This window comes from Annulohypoxylon maeteangense, assembly GCF_022496945.1.
Source record: "Annulohypoxylon maeteangense strain CBS 123835 unplaced genomic scaffold GGS22scaffold_7, whole genome shotgun sequence".
Lineage (NCBI taxonomy): Eukaryota > Fungi > Ascomycota > Sordariomycetes > Xylariales > Hypoxylaceae > Annulohypoxylon > Annulohypoxylon maeteangense.
The window spans coordinates 281,252-300,321 of NW_025953254.1; the positions used below are offsets into that span (position 1 = coordinate 281,252).

Sequence of the window (19,070 nt, forward strand, 5' to 3'; positions counted from 1 at the left end):
TCCAGGGCTATAACTCGTACTTCAATCTACCAACTGGATGACAATCGCTGGGACTCAAGCTCGAACTCTGCTTCAAGCATTACCGCGGTATGTTCTTTTTTAGATATTTTATTATTAATAGTATTATACAACTATCCCTATCCTCTCTCAGAGCTGTACTTTTCCCCCACTCTATCGTTTTACAGTTCCCATCTTCCGACAATCCCGACCCAATTGATGAGTGGTTAAGTGGCTGGAGCCTGAATGGCTCTGAGACAAACCTGTCCATCCAATCAGATACACTCGTCTATCGGCGTGTCACTCTTAGTATCCTGCTACAGATAGCGTACCAATAGACGATATGTGAACTGGCTTTATTAGACGAGCACGCTTTGTCGATAACTTTACAGTTGTCAACGCATGCGACGCTTGTCTAACTAGTAGCCTGCCCCTCTACCCCTGAGGATCTGCATCTGCCTGAGGCTACTACTGCATCTATCTGCTGCATCTACCAACTCAAAAGCGAGTGTAGCAGATATGTGGTTATATACCTAGGTAGTTTATCCTATCGTGCCAAGCGGGTCTAGGTCGTGCCAGCCTTCAGTCCTCATGCTACTTATCTTACTTTATGCAAACAAAGATATCAAAAGATTGGGCAAGTGCCGAGTCATGTCCACTATCTACACTTAGTGGCAACCTCCTTACTCAACTCCATTTGACTAGTCGGTCTATCCCGCTTTCCTTACTGTCATTCGTCTGATACACCTGACCATCCAATGCTGAACTACACGTACTGAGTTTATATAACCGTATCCACCTATCCAGCACTCACTTTCAACCTTTATATTTCTCTGACTAGTCGCACTACGCATCACACACTCTTCTGTACTCTACGCACATATCCCTACCCAGTACCCTTCGAAGTATTATAGTAACCCTCAAGCAAATAAACAAATATTATTTTAAGCAAGTATGGATGCTTACTCTGTCTCATTTACCAGTGCCTCGCAACGAAATTTCTCGCGTATCTGGACAGACCTCAAGTCCTGCCGCCAGTATAGTATCATGGAAATGGCGGTCGAGGACATATCGGAGAACCCGAGCTTGGGGAAAATGATAGGAGAGGTATAATATTACCTTGACGAAGCTCTCGGGTTTATCATGTGAGCGAGGCACCCATCGGTGATCAATCGTGTAATAAATCGGCTAGATGCGGCCCAGTCTCCTCATTGTGCTACTACTCAGCTGAGTGAACCCCAGTACAATAGCACTACGCTCACACATTTCATAGCGCCGAGCGCGAAGTTCCGGTCGCAAACCTCATGTCGGAGTTGTGGGTGCTGGATTTTCCGGTCTACGTTGCACGGATATTCTCCTTCAGCATGGATTCGAAGTCACTTTGATCGAGGGAAGGAATCGACTCGGCGGAAGAGTGCATCAGTCAAAATTGCCTTCGGGACACAAGGTCGAGGTTAGTATCAGGAGCCTCGTAAAATGCTAGCTCAGTAAGCTTTTTTTCTAGAAGGATACGTACTAATCTACGAATGAAAACAGTACGGATTTTTAGTAATTAGATTATTAAGATATCTGGCATAAGCAATAGCTAATTCCTGGTCGTGTATAGTGCTGGACCAAACTGGATTCATGGCACCAACGACAATCCTATCCTGGACCTTGCCAATGAAACTAAAACTGCAACGGGACAGTGGGAGGAAAGAAGTTCTGTCTTCGACGAAGCGGGCAAGCAAGTTCCTGCCTCGGATGCGATACTCTACTCGACTATCATGTGGGATGTCGTCGGAGCTGCCTTTGCGTACAGCAATAAGCACTCTGCCACAATAAGTCCCGATGAAAGTCTCTGGGACTTCTTCAAAAAAGAGGTGCCTAAAAGAATTCCGGATACCGAAGAAAATTTTGAGAGGAAGAGGAATTTTGTCTATCAGCTTGCCGACCAGTGGGGGGCGTTTGTTGGTAGTCACGTTTTCACCCAAAGCTTGAAGTTCTTTTGGTTAGAAGAATGTATAGATGGTGGTGAGTTTGGATATTCTCGGCTATAATTTGATCTGGAAATGTTGACATTTCGCAGAGAATCTGTTCGTTGCGGATACCTATGAGAAGATCCTTCAGCTCGTCGCGAAGCCGGCCATGGAGGGCGCCAAAATCAAATACGAGACAATTGTCAACAAAATACAGAGTACCAATGATGAAGGTGGTACACTGAAAGTTCACACCGAGGGCGGAGAGAGCCTGGAGTTCGACGAAGTTGTCCTCACTGCACCGCTTGGTTGGTTAAAACGACACACCGATGCTTTTGAGCCGGCGTTGCCATCAAGACTCAGCAAGGCTATTCAAAGTATTGGCTATGGATGTCTTGAGAAGGTAATATCCTATTCGACATCAAGATATGCGATATTCAATTTGGGCTACGTTAATTTTCATGCAGGCTTACATCAGCTTCCCGAAAGCCTTCTGGACCCTTGATCGCTCCGAGGATAACAGAATCGAGGGGTTCTGCCAAATGCTCGCACCAGACTACGCAGCCGACAGGAATCCAAAGAAATGGAACCAGGAATTTGTCGAGTTGGCATCTCTGAAATCCTCTGCTCACCCAACAATGCTTTACTACTTCTACGGCGACCAGTCAAAATTCATCACCGGCGAGCTGGCGAAACTACCTTCGAAGGAGAAAAAAGATGAGTTCTTGTATGACTGGTTTAAGCCGTATTACTCCCGTCTTCCCAACTATGACGAGAAGTCTCCCGACTGCCAGCCCAATGGCTGCTATGCGACTGAGTGGCTGAATGATGAACTCGCCGGTAATGGCAGTTATAGCAATTTCCAAGTGGGCCTCGAGGAGGGCGATGCAGATATAAAGGCCATGAGGGACGGGTTACCTAATAGAGGCCTCTGGCTAGCGGGTGAACATACGGCTCCCTTTGTTGCCCTGGGAACGGCTACGGGTGCTTACTGGAGTGGTGAATCAGTAGGAAAGAGGATCGCGCAGGCCTACTTCAGAGGAGAAGGTGGCGTTATGACCTTGGGTTAAACAGACGAGAGTCTACCCAGTACTTACCTTCCTACCTATCTCGTGGGTAGGTAGGAAAACCGAGTTAAATGATATTATCCCTTATGGGATATATGTAGCGGCGGGGGCATTGGAAGGATTGGTAAAGATAAACTGGCCTAGCGACTTTTTAGGAAGCGTAGATGGGTAACCCATCCAAATTTACCTAGAAGTAGAGTATATCGGTATGAATGCCACATCGATCAACTGGACTTCATGAGCCATTTCATTCACTATTAAGTTTTAAAACAGCTAATTATGGATAGTTAAGCAATCGTGTAGAACGTACATATAAGAATCGACTTCTAAGGTTCCCATTATAAAAAGCTCATTGCCCCCTAAATTGGGTGGCACTATTAGACTACGACTTCACCAAATACCATCCCCTAAGGTTCACTAGAACCCACCAAAATCTCATTTTTGATTGGCTGAATTTCGCACTAATCCCCTATAGATCACTGTACCTCCCCTAACAACCCTGACGCCCTAATCCACGGATAACTTTCAAACATTTCTACTCTCACCGGAGTTTCTGCTACCCAGTAGGTACCTATGTACTTATAGTTATTTACGATCTTTATAGATTTTGTGTTTCATTTTATATTATTTTTAGGAATATATATTCCTCAATGTCTATTGGGTACCTACGGTCTTATATTATAAGCTTCATAGACCTGCTCCACTAGTTCATTATCACCGGTGTAGTTACCGACTCTATGGGAATTATAATCTTGTACCAATTCAAGGGATACCATGACTTCGTCGGTGACCAGATAATTAATGTATGCGTTTCTCCAATCTGTAGGGATGCCAATGATTTTACTTGACGAAAAGCACCTACCCATCCTATCCCCCCTATTTGAATAGCCTAGATTGTCCAGCCCCGGTTCCTCGAGAGTTGAAATATCTGGCGTTCTGGTATCGTGACCGATTCGTGTAGTCGGCGGCTTCAAGCAGGTTTTACTGACATATTCTTGAAACTATTAAGCATTCATGTACAAATGAAGGCTTAGTAATGATGTCTCGTGGCAGGAGAGGTAAGTAGGGAGCCAATAGCGATATACCCCTTTATATATTACGTTACCTGTTTACACATTTTCCCTTGACCCATCCCATAGACCCTTAATATTGCAATGCAGCTACTAAATCCCGATCGCCTCTTTAGACTCGTCTAGGCGCTCTCGCATTCTATTTCGAGGCACACACAAGCGGAAGCGAATATATATGGTAATGAGGCCGGTATATAACTTTTATGTATGCTGCATGTGAGTAACAAGTATTGTAAAGCCCGAGTGGAATAAGACAGAGGCTCAATCTCTGGGCAATATAATCAACTCTCATGACAAGTCATTCGGGTCCAAAGATAATTCTAAATTTCTGAAAGAAGTAATAGCAGAATCGCCACAACGTTACAAGAGGTCGAGGTAGGCAAAAAGAAAATAGGCGCCATTGTCGATCTCATTGCCCAAGGGGAGAAGTCCTAAATTGCATATGCGCCCACTGGCGTCTAATAAATATTGTTATCCAAAATCGTCGGCTTTGTGTTAAGGCGCGTAAATTCTAACCGGCTCATATGCTTGAAGATCTCTAACATGAGCATGGAATTCGCGAGATGAAAAATAAGCTCAAATCACCTCGAATCGCGTCATATTCCGGAGGGAGATTTCGGAGGCTAGGAACGACAGAGATTAGGCATCCGATTGATGGACATACCGAGCATGATAGAATCCAGCTAGGCGGAAAAGCCTTGTCTATTCTTAACTATGAGGCTTGACCGACAACAAAGCCTCATACACGGTGGATTATGGCATGGGGGCCGACGCCAAGCGGTCTCCCATCGGGTGCGACTTGTTCGAGTGGCAAGCCCAGAGGCTTGATTATGGTATGCTCGACGAGGATCATGAAAGATTCCTAGATATGGGAATCTCGTCGGAGTCGCGTTCCGGGCCAACTTACGAGATCACAAAGGTCCTTTCACGCGGCGATGTACCACCACTCCCATCCATTTCTAATCCCACCAGCTCGGCCAAGACCCTCGTCTATTGGATGCCGATGTGACGTCTGTTACCCGGAGTTGGAGGAGAGTAAAGTTGTTTAGCCGAAGCCTGTGATTCGCTAGGCGGGAGACAGTAGCCTCCTTTGCGGCTAAATGGGACCCTATTCTGTTTCGCAGGGCAGACCTATTATAACACGTGTTTCACCTAAGAAGGGAGTTTAGCCAAACAGAGACACTTCTTTCCCTGTCCCTAATAGAACGGTACCTTGCTTGTCTTGGCTTAACTCACTCCAGATATCGCCCGTTACATATTATATCCCATGGGGAAGCAATCTATCGTGTTGCAGATCACTCCAGATGGAGAAGGCTTGGCATTCGCCGTTTATACATGTTGCCGTAAACGAACTTTCTATAAGCCGTTAAGCTGTTTTTACTCGCCTTCGTATCCTAGTATCCTAGTGAGTTCGCTTTTGGTGCCTGTCGTCTACAAGGGCCAAGAATAACATGGCTTAACATACTACGCCCCCACGGCTCTCAGGGTCGTCTTCTAAGTAAGCAACTTAGAAAGAGTTGAATAGGCTAACCAGGATCTGACTAGGACTGCAAAAGTGAGAAATATGGCATAGATTGAGGTTTGTAGGTCTCTCGTTCTCCACACAACCTCAATAGGACCGAGCGGGTGGTTATACGTATGGTAAATTAAGATCACCATAGAGGAAAAATGCCAGAGATGTGTCTGGTCCGGCCATGTGGTAATCACGGTGGCCAACCAGACCCCGCAATATTTTCCCCGCGACGAAGGGAACTTGCCGGCATGTCTCTATTCGGAGTGGACGTACCGAGATCTTTCGCGATTGACGGGCCTAATTCCTGATTGCTACTCAATGCACCTAGGGCAGAGGTGCACATGGTCCGCAAGGGCTGGTGTCGACCACTTCCGCCACAATGAATGGTATAAGAAGCTTGAGACCTCCGGTCCAAGGACTCACTTGATATCCTTTTCACCGTACTCGCTCATTACTATCCAAGGGTTGTATCCGGGTCGAATCGAACATGAAGGTCTCTGCAACCAGTGTAGCGGCGTTGGCCGCCGGTGCTATCGCCGCACCTTCTCACAATGTACCCCGCAAGGCTGCCGCAGCTTGCTCGGAAGCCGTCACGCTCGACCCTAGCACCAACGTGTTCAAGAAGTACACTCTGCACGCCAACACTTTTTACCGTGGTGAGGTTGAAAAAGCTGTCGAAGCCATTTCCGACGCTTCCATGAAGACTTCGGCTGCCAAGATCGCCGACGTTGGTAGCTTCTTATGGCTGTAAGTCTAAGGCAATAACATGGAATGCGATCATGGTAACTAACAAGAAACCTAGCGACTCCATTGCCAACATCGCAAAGTTCGACGCTGCTGTCGCCGACGTTCCTTGCGAGAACATCCTTGGTCTCGTCATCTACGACTTGCCCGGTCGTGACTGTGCCGCCAAGGCCTCCAACGGAGAACTTAAGTACAACGAGTTGGACCGATACAAGACTGAATACGTTGACCGTAAGTTGATGCCGGCACCTATATTAAGGAGAGACGACCATTAACGTTAGTATAGCCATCGTCGCTAAGATCAAGGCCAACCCTAACACGGCTTTCGCTCTTTTGATCGAGCCTGACTCTTTACCTAACCTTGTCACGAACGCCGACAAGACTGCTTGCGCCGACAGCAAGACCGGTTACGAGGAGGGTGTCGCTTATGCTCTCAAGAGCCTCAACCTTCCCAACGTCGTCATGTACATCGACGCTGGTCACGGTGGTTGGCTCGGTTGGGACGCTAACCTCAAGCCCGGTGCTGAGGAGCTTGCCAAGGTTTACAAGAACGCGGGCAGCCCCAAGCAGGTCCGTGGTTACGCCACCAACATTGCTGGCTGGAACTCCTGGTATGTTATTCTCATATCCACTTACTTTAGATTTTTCTCTCTTCGATGCAAAGAGGCTAACATAATGATAGGGACGAGGATCCGGGTGAGTTCTCCGATGCTTCGGACGCCAAGTACAACTCGTGCCAGAACGAGAAGACATACGTTACCAAGTTCTCGGCCGCGCTAAAGACTGCTGGCTTCCCCGAACACGCCATCGTCGACACTGGCCGAAACGCCGTCACTGGTCTCCGTGAGGAATGGGGTGACTGGTGCAACGTCAACGGTGCTGGCTTCGGTGTCCGCCCTACTGCTGACACCGGTCTCGAGCTGGCCGATGCCTTCGTCTGGGGCAAGCCCGGTGGTGAATCAGACGGCACAAGCGATGAGGGTGCTACCCGTTACGATTCTTTCTGTGGCAAGCCCGACGCCTACAAGCCCTCTCCCGAGGCTGGTGAGTGGAACCAGGCCTACTTCGAGATGCTCATCAAGAACGCCAAGCCCGCTTTTTAAAGCACCCGGTTGGTAAAATAAACCCTGGCATTCGCGTCGGACGTGGGGGTTCAGCTGGCGGAAAAAAGTAAACGTGGATCGAGGCTCTGTTTGGGCTTAGTGATACGGGTTCGCTGTAAATAAGAAAGAAACTAGCTGTTCGGACCGCAAACGCTTGTTTTTTTACTCCCTAAATTAAAATCCTGTACTGAATATTCGATTGTATATAGCTTTTGCAGTACATACACAACTTTTGTCCCAGCTCTCTGCCAGCATCTGAATTCATGATGAAGTCTGAATTGTTAAAGAATAGGATTGAATGTGAAGTGGCTAGAAATTGTTTAGAAAGTTCTGGTTCGAGTTTAGTGGGATGTTTGCAGTAACGCCGTAGCGGTAAAACCCGCGTAGAATCCGGTCCCAGGATGGTGGTATTCGTAGTGTATGGTAGTGCGTAAAACACGGGATGGAGCATGGGATGGGGGCGCTAATGTTCGATTGCCGCTTGCTAGCTTTCGCAATTTGTTCAACCTGTCTGTTAATGATTAGTGCATCACTGTTTATAACTCTTGTTTTTTTCCACTCCGGAATAAATAGGAGATTGTAGTTGTAAGAGAGAGGCTATGCGTTAGATAGACCGCCTTCCTAAACGTTCGATACAGTTGATACCACGTATGAAGGCGGCAGGTAGGCCCGATCAAGTTTTTCTAGTTTAATGGGTGAATCAGGAGAGGTGAAAGCTTAAATTAAGTACGCGATTCAACTAACGTGAAATCGAACGATGACTAAGCTTTAGCTTGTACAACCTTTCGACGTAGCAGCGCAGATCCCTGAAACCATTTGCCATTTTTTTGGAACCTAAACTCGCAATTCCCAACGCAGCTGCCAGCTCCAAATCCTTATTAAAAGCACCTACTTCGTACAGCAACTTAAATCTCGTAATGCAAATCCTATTTATCAGCGTCAATTCATCCCATCGTTTTGCAAAATCATCCTTATTTACCTAATTACCTAAATAACCTCAATTCGCCTAAGAATTTCTCCAAGCGAACATGGTTTTCGAATTAGGTGGGGAACAAGATATCTCTTCGGGTAGCAGCAGCTATGAAGAGTTCCAAGACAATGACGACACTCAAAAACGCCGTTGTGGCTTCGTCGGCTCCGTGAGGGATTTCTTGGCAAGGCTTGAACATTTTACCTGGGCCAACTATACCTTTCCTATGTCCACAGGCGGTCTTGCTTTGCTACTTGCAGAACAGACTCAAGGCTTGATATTCCCAGGCCTCCAAACAATTGGAAAAGTGGTTTATATCTTTGACCTTGTCATCTTCACCCTCGTCACCGCTGCGATAACCTACCGCTTCATCAAGTTTCCCGGCACTTTGAAGCATTCTATCACTCATCCAACCGAGGCGCTTTTCCTAGGCACATCGACCCTTAGCTTAGCATCCATCATCGCTGGCATTGCCCGATATGGAATCCCCTCATGCGGCCCGTGGCTGATTGTTGCCTATCGTGTCTTGTTTTGGATATACTTCGTCATCACTTTTGCTCTAGCCGTTGGTCAATATTCACTACTCTTCACTTCCCCGCTTCTGAGAATCCAAGACATGACACCTGCCTGGGATCTTCCCATATTCCCCTTCATGCTGTCGGGTACCGTCGCATCATCGGGTGCTGCATTTCAACCGCCGAGTGAAGCTCTTCCTATGATACTTGGCGGTCTGACCGCTCAAGGCCTTGGGATGTGTGTATCGATTATGATGTATGGTATGTGTCGTCCCGCGTTAACATTAAATGTCTTCGTTTTCGTATTCTCAAATTTGATACAAATGCTAATGACTTTATAGTAAGTATCAACCTTTCATATTATATACAAAATATCACTTTCCCTTCATATGGGCAGTTATGCTTTTTAAGTGATCCCGGAGTTTTGATAGGACTGCTGACATAAGATAGGCGAGCTATGTTCGACGGATGATACAATGGGGATTCCCGTCACCTAATTCACGGCCCGGTATGTTTATAGCGGTTGGGCCGCCCTCATTTACCAGCCTTGCTATTATCGGGCTTGCAAATGACTTTCCCAACCACTATAACTACTTCGGTGCCGACTCTATCACCATACAGATTCTCCGTGTTCTCGCGACGTTCACGAGTATCTTTATTTGGTCATTGAGTCTATGGTTCTTTTGTATCTCTGTAGTCGCCAACCTGGCTATCAGAAAGCAATTAACCTTTCACCTGAATTGGTATGCTTATGTGTTCCCAAATGTTGGGTTTACCATAACAATCATCGCCCTCGCAAAGAATTTCCAAAGCCGGGCGGCCATGGCAGTGGGCAGCGCAATGACGCTCATGCTAGTTGCGATGTGGATATTTGTATTTATCCACCACGTAAAAGCCGTCATTAACTGCGAGATCATGTACGAGGGTAAAGACGAGGACGTATATGTGAACGAAAAGAAACACTCTCACGTCAAACCCAACAAGAGTGTGAGCGACATAGAGAAGGAGGCTTGATGAAACTTACTTTAAGGTATCTACCTTACAGAGTACCATCAAGTCTATATATTTTTACCGGGCTAAACCGTACGGATATACTGCGCTGGTCTCCTATATCTCAACAACGATAACGAACGTAACGAACTTATGATTACTTAGATTATGATATCTATTATGGGGTACGGCACTTAGAGATACCTGGCGAATCACGGAATTGGCTTTAGATTAGGCGGAATAGGTATCAATACATACCTAGTATGTAATTAATAATAGACATTTGTTAACATCCAGCCTCATTCTACCTCATAATTTCAAGCACTTCTACTACATCAATAGCCTACACTAGTACAGATAAGTCTCATGACTTTTATCCAGGCCACTATAGAAGTTGCACGTATCAGAGCTGACATCAGCACTATGGACCTCGACCTCTACCAGCCGTCTTACTAACTCCATCTTCGGCTTTCTATACGACGGCGGGCGAATTAGTGGGTGCAGACCACATCTCCGATCTCATGATACCCGGAATAGACACGGAATTCATGCCCGCGTGAATAAGCCAGTCCTCGCACCCCTCCCCACACCCTTTCGGGTCTCAGCCACATGGGCATCACCATCGAATCGGCTTTCAAGCCTCTCGCTACGTTGAACGCAAGCGCATCAACGGGGTTTTACTAAAGTGAGCACAAAGGCGTTGAAGGATCGACGGCGAGCGAGCTAGCGATGGAATACGAAGAGCTAGGTCGAAGCACAGTCTGAATCCCACCTCACCGCGTTCTCAGCCCTACAGCCTCATGCAACGTATCAGCCCGGCTCAGCTCAGCTGAGCTGAGAGTAGCTTAGTTCGGGTTAGCCCCAAGACTTATTTCCTTCGGGACTTTCGGTTTGGGGATCTGGGGTAGGTCTTACGCTATGCCACCCAACACGACGGGACGATGGGCGAATGATGCATACCAGCTGCGCTCGTGTAGCTATATCCGGTTTGTCGACGAACGAGAGGCGAGCTTTACTAATGGATGCGGACTCGTGTTGGAGGTCTCATGGGGTGACATGGGGTGAGGCTGTTTTGATATATAAAGAGAGCGATGCTCCGACATATATCCAACATTCATCTTGGTCACTACCATCACACACCAGCAACTCTCATATAAACATCCAGCTCATCGCATCTACTTCTGTCTTCCAACGTACACAAATACAAAACACACCACTCAACCAAAACCCTCCAACCCCATTCAAAATGCGTTTCTCAACCATCGCCACAACCCTCACCACCGCCTTCGCAGGCACCGTCTCAAGCACCTGCCTCACCCAAGCCCCGGCAGCCATCGGCTTCCCCATCAACTACGACATCACGCCCTCGCGGAGCGACTTCGTCACCTTCCAAATCCCGCCCAACAGCGTCGGTCCCTGCTCCCTCATCGCCACCTTCCCCGCCGACTACCCCATCACATCCACGGGCTCCGACCTCGTGAACGTAACCGCCATAGACGGCCCCGCAGCCGGTTCGTTAGTCGGAACCCTGCGTTTCCGTCCCGGGACCAAGACGTTCATTAATAGCTTCGCGTGCCGCGATGTCATGACGTACGAGCTGGCGATTGCGCTGGGAGAGGGCGAGGTTAAGTTTAGTGAGATCCAGGGCGCGGGGCTGTTTATGGATGTTGGGGACTGTTATTAGAGAGGGGACTACTCGACGGTCCCTATCCGTAGGGGATTAGGGGGTAGGAAGGAAGTCACCTTGGACATAAACACTCTCCCCACCTTCATATACATACACCGCATACTTAAAGATAATCGGAAAACGGGTTCAGGCGCGCGACTGGGGTTATCAGACGGCCTTTCAGCATTTGCATTTGGTACGGGGCGATTTGGTTAGGGTATAGCATTCTTGTCATTCTCTTTTTTTATTATTGGCGATTCGATTTTGGGGTGGAATTATAGGACATTCACATCACAATGGTTTAAAACCGAATATTGAAATATAATGATACCCCCCCAGCCTTGCAGTTCCGACTTGTGAGAGCCTAAATTAAACACCGAGCTCCGTCCCTTAACCCTAGACCACACTTAAGATTATCAAGTCGCGTCCCATGTTGTTCCTTCTCAAAGACTTATACGACTTTCGAGTCGTTTTATTAGTTCCCTTTAACGACGATTGGCAGCAGCGGGATTTTACCGGTCCCAATTCCCACTTGGACCACCCAAACTTACCTAGCTAACAGGCTAGGAGCTTTAGCCTTTACGCTTATATACCATAATACTAACTAAAACTTTCACGTACGACCATAGGAGCTAGAGAACTCGGGATCCCGTCCGCTCTCCCATAGATAAGCTGGCTACCGCCGGATCAGTAGTTGGGTCGGTGACGACCAGCGAATCCCCGGTGTTGTACGTTTCTTTTTTATTTTTTATCGTTGATAATTGTTGTCGTTTTGCTTCATTGAAATTCTTTTTGGAAAAAAAAACCTAGAATTTTGCTGGGGAGCGGGGCAGTAATTGGGGGAGGGGTTGGAGGGGGTGGCGTTAATCACCATTGCCAAGGAACGCCTATCGAGCAAGCACGCAGTTTACTTCAAATTCTTTAATATTACGGAAGCCGTCCCGGGGACAACTTCCTTTCTAGTCCGATTACTAGCGACCAGCGACTACCTGGCATGGGATCACTACCGGCGCGCGTCTTCGACACCTTCGACTCTTAGAGATCTAAGACCGAAGTCCGTTTATACGACAAAGGAAAAAGATATCGCCCTTACCTCCGTCCTCGCCCCTTTCTCCCTATCCATCCATCCACCTTGCTACACTTATTCACCTGTAATTTTCAACCCCCTTTCCACGATCTGAAGACTCTCTGGGGTATTTGTCTAAATTGTACAGAGAGAAAAAAGCTCTTTTTTGTTCTGATGATACAACAACAGAGGGTATTCTAAACACATAAGAAAACGCAACGCCGTCTGTGTTTTCAACTATTCCCAACCGGTATATGCTTCCATTATGATAACCGAAGACAGTCGTGATTTCGTAGCATCCAATAGAGGCCAGTCTGGCTGGCTGCTTTGATTTGTATGGTAGGATATCTTAATCGGCGTCGAAGGCATTGCTCCTCGGCATCGGGCTCACCGCGCCGCTACCACTGACGCTGGCGGTACCGGAGAAGTAGCTTTGGTCGATGCGGAAGATCCAATCCATCTTCTCCCGCTCGTTGCGAGCCGCAAATAGCCACGTGTTGTCTGTTCCGTAAACAGCAAATACGCCTGCCTGCAGACGTTCGCTCAAGCCGCCGAGACTAGGACCCGAAGACCTAGGGTTTGAGCCGCCAGACCGAATGGTCGAATCAGTTTGACTAGAAAATGTTCGACTATGGCCAGATTGAAAGCTTCCGTTCGGGTTGCCATTCATTGGAAATAGGTCATCAGGATCATCATCGTGACCATTAAATAACGCCAAAATCTCTGGTTGGCTGTCAACCCTGGAATTGCGAAGGCTAACGATAGCCACTTCATCGCCATCGTTGACGTTATGAAGATGTAGATAAGGCCGCCGAAGCTCTACGAATCTCTTGACCCATTTGCTGTAGTCGTTATTGGGTACCAAGAGGTAGCCTCCTTTCAGTACATTTGGGTTTTTAGGAACCCGGATGATAGTGGTGGTTAATCTAGGTGGCGTCGTTGGCTCCGGCGCAGCACCATCTGATGGGGGTGTTGTATTTGCTGGACCGAGAATACGAGTCGCGGGGTCCGGATATCGTGTCCAGAGTTTTAAGCATTTGTTAAGGATTAAAGCTTCATGTTCACCAAACTCCGGTTCTCGATGTTGCACAGGAGTCTGCTCGGTGGGTTCTTCGAGTTGCTCTGTCAGTTCTTCGCTCTGTTCACCTTCGACCGATTCCGACTGCTTCGGTGTTGAGGGGCGGGATGTCTCGGGGGTATCATTGAGAAGCGCGTTAATTGAATCCTGATCGGAATCGTGAGGCTTGAGCCCCGGCGATAGATCGTCATCAGAGGGCTCTTCTTCTATGGGGTTGTTCTTTGGCTCAGGCAAACCAATTTTCTTAAGAAAGAGTTGGGCAGCCGCAATTTCAGTGATTCGCCTCTTTTTCCTTTGTGCTACGATGTAATCAGCTATTAGAGACACTCCCCTCGGACCCCAGTTGCTAAGATTTTCTTCTCCTTTAACGTAGTCATGCTGGCTGTTCATCCTCCACAGGTCGCCAACCCGCTTAATCGGCGCAGGCCGCAATTTCACAGTAAAGATAGCTGTGGAAGAATGTACGATCCGGACGTGCTGGAACAGGGATGAAAGCATTGATGTCTGACGGACGAATGTCCTTCCTAAAATCTGGCAGTAGACGTCTGCTGAGAATTTCATCGGTTCGGCAAGGTTATCAGCAGCTATAGCCCAGGATAGGGTCATCTGAACCTTGTATTTGTCTGCTGTCGTTCGATCTAGTAATAGTGAATTGTGTAAACTAGAGTCCCACTGCCCTGTAATAGTCATGCCTCGAGTACCGTTTGCGTTTTGGCGAAGAGATGGGCTTGCGCTTAGTCTTAGAGGAATATCAGGCGCCGGTGACCCCAGGTCGGGATTTTTACCGGCATGGTCAACGAGCTGAATTCTACCGATTTTAACGGAGCTGATGTCTTCCCACGGTAAGGCATCTCCTGAACTGTGCGTAAGATTGATCGCTACGCGCCTCTGGAGTCCTTGGTGTAATTGAAAAGTACCGGTATCCAACTCGCTCGTTTGTGTTACTTCCACGGGAACATATTCTCCATTCTCATTAAGTTCGAGAATCTGGACGCGGGCTAACATGTCGTGCTTCTCTTCGGTGTAGAATTGAGATTCGTTTATCCGCGCGCCTTGAGGTTTTTGATCGGCGTTCGGTGTTGAATCGCGCATCTCATCCCAACTTAGCAACTTGTCGAGATGCATAGCAGAAACTTTAGCGAATATAGCAATTCTAAGATTAACATCCTGTGGACCAAATAATGGAACACTCATGCTATGAACGCTGTCGAATCGGATTGGCCCCTCATCAAAATCTTTGATCATCTGAGTCGTAGTAACACTCTCAGAGACGCAAGGAATAAATAATTGCGCATGCACATCGGTTCCCTCCCGCTCAGCGAAGCCAACCATGTCGTGCATAACAACATTGTACTTCAAGGTGCTCGAGGGCGCTCGGGCGCTAGATGGTTCTAGGGAGACTTTGATAATTCCAATGGCGTGAGAAGTATGAGGCGATAGGACGTCCAGTGTGAAATCCTGAACTCGGCTATCAAAAACAGCTCGGAGAGGGACATCAACCTCGCCGACGAGAGAATACTCGGGCATGCAGGTTTCGACGAATGGGTTGTCTAATTTGAAATGTTGAGAATACTCCGGCTGGTCAAGGTATTGATGCATTTGTCGCATTTGTCGCACACGATCATGAAGCTTTTCTATACTCCAGAGATGAATAACGTTGTGCTTGTAGTCGACAACACGGATTCCTACGCATGGCTTTTGCGCTTCATCGAGGAAAATATCTTCACCTTCACCAGGCACATCGTTCAATACCATATCGTAAGAGGAACAACGCGAATGGCCAAAATCCACCACAGTAAACTGGAAGACAACATTCTCTCCAAGTTCTTCACTCATAATTTGCGCCTCCTTGAGGGTAGCGGCATGCTGCAAGACGGCTTCGGCCATCTGGACGTAGTGTCGGCCCCTCCAGTGTGCAATGACCTTTTTAGCGCTCTCGATTTCCTCGTCGGATAGTTTCGGTTTCGCCTTAGGCCTCTTAAGAGGGTCTAACTTTTCGATCTTAGCTTCAAATTCTTGTTTCTGGACTTCCAATTGTTTCTGCATGTCAGCTTTTATCTGTGTCAAAGTCTCTTCCATTCTGGCCTTTTCTTTCTTAATCTCCTCTACCTCAACATTAGCTTCCTCAGCGCTCTTAAGTTGTCCTTGGTATTCTTCCTTCCGCTTCTCCAATTGGTTCTGCATACTGTCTCGCATTTCTTTCAGCCGATCATCCCCATCACCAGCTTTTGGAGTAGACGGCATCGTGAGCGCGGTATCAAGCGAGAGGTTGTCGATTGTTCCGGTTGACATATATTTCTCTCTTATAGGATAAGACGTATTTGAATCCAAATCTTCGTCGCGATCGTTGACTCGCTCGGCCCGTGCGCGCTGGACATCTTCAAACAACATATTGAGCTCCTCGTCAGTTAAGCTTTGAAGGTTTTTGTCAGTTCCTAGAATAGCGCCCGCAGCTTCACGACGCGCAAATGACCAATCCGAATCCCGTCCATTTCGAGATGGCGCTGGAGAATCGGGGCGACTGTCACCAAATTCAGAGCCTGCTTTGCTAACAGACCTTTCGTGGCTTGGGCGCAAGGTGGGCGACGTGAGATCAAAGGCCGCCAGTTGACTTGCCGTTACCGACTGTCGAAGCAAACTCTGTCGAGTCTCGTCCCTCTCTGCCCGGGCTTCCATCGGATGGTTGAATCTAAATATGTGAAAATCGCCTAAAATAACTCGATAACCGGAATGCAATCTAGTTGTTTCAGCAACGCGTTTTCCGTTGACCATAATAGACGCTCCCTCGCTTGGGGTTATCGTGACGGTACCATCCGAAGCATTATCAAAAGAACAATGCTCGTGGAGAATTCGGGTGCCGTTAAGACGGATATTTGCCTGGTGTTCAGAATTCGAATCTACATTTCCCACTGTAGTTTTACCCGGCTTGAGGTTGTAGACCAAACATTCTGCTAGAAGGGGATCGTCGGACAAGTTGACCAAATGGGGCATCTTCTTTGGGGTATGTAAGCCTACAAATCCCTTTTCAATACTAATACCTAGCTCCTCGAGGGCGGCTTCACGCTCCTTATGGATTTCTTCTGTCTTTTGAAGTTTCTCTTCCCATGTTTGGTTGAGATCGGTCAGCAATTTTTCGCTTTGATTCAGCTGCTCGGCGATTTCTGCCTTCGATACCTTCTTGACAGAGCCATCTGATTGTGTTATGCTAACAATCTGCTTTTCTAGAGGCGTCCCTTCGGCATAGACTTCCTCGGGCGGAACTGCAGGACCACCGGCGCCACCAGTTGCGCCACCTCCCAGCTTGCTCCGTAATAGTGATAACTCTTCTTTCAATTCCCTAATCATACGAGCATTTGCATCCTCGTTGACGACGGCGTGGTTCTTAATTCGCTTAGCAGAGTCGGCATATCGTAGAGTACTGAGAGTTTCGTCGTAATTAATATCAGCCGGACTGATGGCTGCTATCATAGCAGTCATACTGTTTCCACCAAGCGAGTCCTTCAAAAGCCAGGTAAGAACACTGTCTCGATACGGGACTGTCCCACCTTTCTTATCCCCTTTCTTCTTTTTCCCGGTAGACAGGTCGGCTAATGCTGCTATCACACGACCAAGCGTCGAGAGGGACCTGTTGATCTCAGCACCTTCCTTCAGTCGAGCACCAGTAGCTCCAGTCGACGTTGCTCGTTCCGAACCGGCCAAATCGACCAGACTAATCTTTGCCTGCTTTTCCATCTCCATTTTCGTCTCCGCGTCATACTTCTTTTGAGTAAGCATGAGCGTGAACACGGCGTGACTTCGACTGGACGTTTCGTTCATGTTTGTTGCAGCAACCGTTCTTGCCTTGTTACCTTCGTCCATCAAATTCTCGATTTCCTGGAAACTACTGACCACCAACTTGGCGAGATCCTCCACGTACGGACCGGTTGATGGATGTTCTCGAACTTTCAGGTTACCCTTGGTGGATGGGTTTAGCAGATCTCGTACTCTCTCATTGTAAATTTCGAGATACGACACTTCAACGGTACATCTTGTCGTTTTATCTTTCTGCAAATCTTCGATTCTCCCAAACATGTCTTGGCAAATACTAGGTATTATACCGGCATCTTTTCCATATCCCATCATGGAATATGATTTACCAGAACCCGTTTGACCATAAGCAAAGATACAGTTGTTGTAGCCTTGGAATGCATTGTCCAAGAGAGGTTTTCCAAGATCGTTATGCAGATTTGATTGACCAGCGTAGCTCGGGTCATTCTTGTTGAAAGACCAGTATGATCTATCGAAGGCGAAAGTCTTCACTGAGGTGTCCTTGTTTCCTTTAGCATTATGAGCGGCATCGGGTGGTGTCAGGACAGTTTGGTTGTCCTTCATTTCAACGATACATTTTGACCCACGGTCAATTTCTGGACGATGTCAGTGTTATTCTAGTCTAGATGCAAAATTCTTGAGAGCTTTGCTAGGCTACTCCTAAGTCTAATCTGACGAGCGGGTATGGTCGTACCTCTGCTGTTGAAGGGCCGAACCCTCACCACCACCTTAATGTTTCCTCCACCGGCGGGAGGCATGGCTGCTAGATGAAGGCGATACCTTCCCGTCCACTACAGCTATTCACCGGATTTAAAGCAAAGCCGAGGCATCCGACAAGACGAGGGCGCACAACGGTCGCGTACAGAGGGATGTATAACAGTAGCTTCGGGTACGGGTAACGAGATTTTCGGAGCCGGTTAAAGAGCTAGAGAGTATCGTGATATAATGGCAGGGATCGCAAAGGTATAATGAGTTTATCGTTATATTTTAAACAAATAACAAATCCTACTTCAACAATAATCTTGAATAATCATCCTTCCCCCTTTCGTTGCGTTCGGTACCCGGGGAGGGCTACGAAAGCGAGTCTCGTGGCCCCCGCAAAAGCACCTCACACCAAGTGGCGGTCGACAAAGAGCAACCTTGCGGCTGCGGGCTGCCGTTAAGAATGGAGGCGGTTTAACGGCAGAACGGTAAGATATGGCGGGGTTCGCAAAGGATTTTCCGCAGCGGCAGACGGCAGGAAAGTTCTATCGTGGAATGTGGAATGTCGGGCGTTGTCGCGGAGATGATTATTGAAATTTGGTTGGTGGGTTGAATCAACAACTTGTCGATTAAAGAAGTGGATGGGTACGCGATTCGCGACCACCCATTTTCACTTTTTCCTTTTTCCATTCGTCACCAGAAAGGGATAAGTGTGGGTCCATCGCCAAGATATTCACGTGTCAATATGGTTAGCCCATTAAACTCATTTAAATAGCAATCTTACTGACAGCTCATGGCAGCTGCCAGTCTGATATCTTCAGCTG

At 47.6% G+C, this 19,070-nt stretch overlaps 5 protein-coding genes across 5 annotated transcripts; 4 read left to right on the forward strand and 1 right to left on the reverse strand.

Annotated features, from left to right (window-relative positions):
• The first annotated feature begins 364 nt into the window (after window positions 1–364).
• GGS22DRAFT_161107 (FAD/NAD(P)-binding domain-containing protein) lies at window positions 365–3,255 on the forward strand. The gene is made up of 6 exons (XM_047961035.1): window positions 365–1,039; window positions 1,311–1,450; window positions 1,505–1,509; window positions 1,604–2,010; window positions 2,066–2,358; window positions 2,423–3,255. Exons 1-6 carry the CDS (start codon window positions 952–954, stop codon window positions 3,023–3,025), a joined length of 1,536 nt encoding a protein of 511 aa, XP_047819347.1. The 5' UTR covers window positions 365–951; the 3' UTR covers window positions 3,026–3,255.
• A 2,306-nt stretch (window positions 3,256–5,561) lies between these two features.
• GGS22DRAFT_161114 (glycoside hydrolase family 6 protein) lies at window positions 5,562–7,724 on the forward strand. The gene is made up of 4 exons (XM_047961036.1): window positions 5,562–6,352; window positions 6,408–6,580; window positions 6,636–6,960; window positions 7,032–7,724. Exons 1-4 carry the CDS (start codon window positions 6,093–6,095, stop codon window positions 7,450–7,452), a joined length of 1,179 nt encoding a protein of 392 aa, XP_047819348.1. The 5' UTR covers window positions 5,562–6,092; the 3' UTR covers window positions 7,453–7,724.
• Window positions 7,725–8,274: 550 nt separating this feature from the next.
• GGS22DRAFT_161118 (voltage-dependent anion channel-domain-containing protein) lies at window positions 8,275–10,223 on the forward strand. Its single transcript, XM_047961037.1, has 2 exons — window positions 8,275–9,193; window positions 9,393–10,223. Exons 1-2 carry the CDS (start codon window positions 8,481–8,483, stop codon window positions 9,949–9,951), a joined length of 1,272 nt encoding a protein of 423 aa, XP_047819349.1. The 5' UTR covers window positions 8,275–8,480; the 3' UTR covers window positions 9,952–10,223.
• On the forward strand, window positions 10,221–11,961 carry GGS22DRAFT_161119 (uncharacterized protein). The gene has a single exon (XM_047961038.1). The coding sequence runs from the start codon at window positions 10,877–10,879 to the stop codon at window positions 11,609–11,611; it is 735 nt and encodes a 244-aa protein (XP_047819350.1). The 5' UTR covers window positions 10,221–10,876; the 3' UTR covers window positions 11,612–11,961.
• A 930-nt stretch (window positions 11,962–12,891) lies between these two features.
• On the reverse strand, window positions 12,892–18,407 carry GGS22DRAFT_130136 (kinesin heavy chain). The gene is made up of 2 exons (XM_047958446.1): window positions 18,239–18,407; window positions 12,892–18,140 (listed from the first exon to the last, which is right to left on the reverse strand). The coding sequence occupies exons 1-2, from the start codon at window positions 18,300–18,302 to the stop codon at window positions 13,009–13,011; spliced, it is 5,196 nt and encodes a 1,731-aa protein (XP_047819351.1). The 5' UTR covers window positions 18,303–18,407; the 3' UTR covers window positions 12,892–13,008.
• Between the last annotated feature and the right edge of the window lie 663 nt (window positions 18,408–19,070).

Bases quoted from the DNA above. Each gene is read 5' to 3' on its own strand.
- GGS22DRAFT_161107 (XM_047961035.1), top strand. From the start codon at position 952: ATGGATGCTTACTCTGTCTCATTTACCAGTGCCTCGCAACGAAATTTC. The intron at 1,040-1,310 runs GTATCATGGAAA...CTCATGTCGGAG, and splicing joins CAAGTCCTGCCGCCAGTATA to TTGTGGGTGCTGGATTTTCC. The intron at 2,011-2,065 runs GTGAGTTTGGAT...GACATTTCGCAG, and splicing joins AGAAGAATGTATAGATGGTG to AGAATCTGTTCGTTGCGGAT.
- GGS22DRAFT_161114 (XM_047961036.1), top strand. From the start codon at position 6,093: ATGAAGGTCTCTGCAACCAGTGTAGCGGCGTTGGCCGCCGGTGCTATC. The intron at 6,353-6,407 runs GTAAGTCTAAGG...CAAGAAACCTAG, and splicing joins GTTGGTAGCTTCTTATGGCT to CGACTCCATTGCCAACATCG. The intron at 6,581-6,635 runs GTAAGTTGATGC...ACGTTAGTATAG, and splicing joins CAAGACTGAATACGTTGACC to CCATCGTCGCTAAGATCAAG.
- GGS22DRAFT_161118 (XM_047961037.1), top strand. From the start codon at position 8,481: ATGGTTTTCGAATTAGGTGGGGAACAAGATATCTCTTCGGGTAGCAGC. The intron at 9,194-9,392 runs GTATGGTATGTG...AAGATAGGCGAG, and splicing joins ATGTGTGTATCGATTATGAT to CTATGTTCGACGGATGATAC.
- GGS22DRAFT_161119 (XM_047961038.1), top strand. From the start codon at position 10,877: ATGATGCATACCAGCTGCGCTCGTGTAGCTATATCCGGTTTGTCGACG.
- GGS22DRAFT_130136 (XM_047958446.1), bottom strand. From the start codon at position 18,302: ATGCCTCCCGCCGGTGGAGGAAACATTAAGGTGGTGGTGAGGGTTCGG. The intron at 18,141-18,238 runs GTACGACCATAC...GACATCGTCCAG, and splicing joins TCGGCCCTTCAACAGCAGAG to AAATTGACCGTGGGTCAAAA.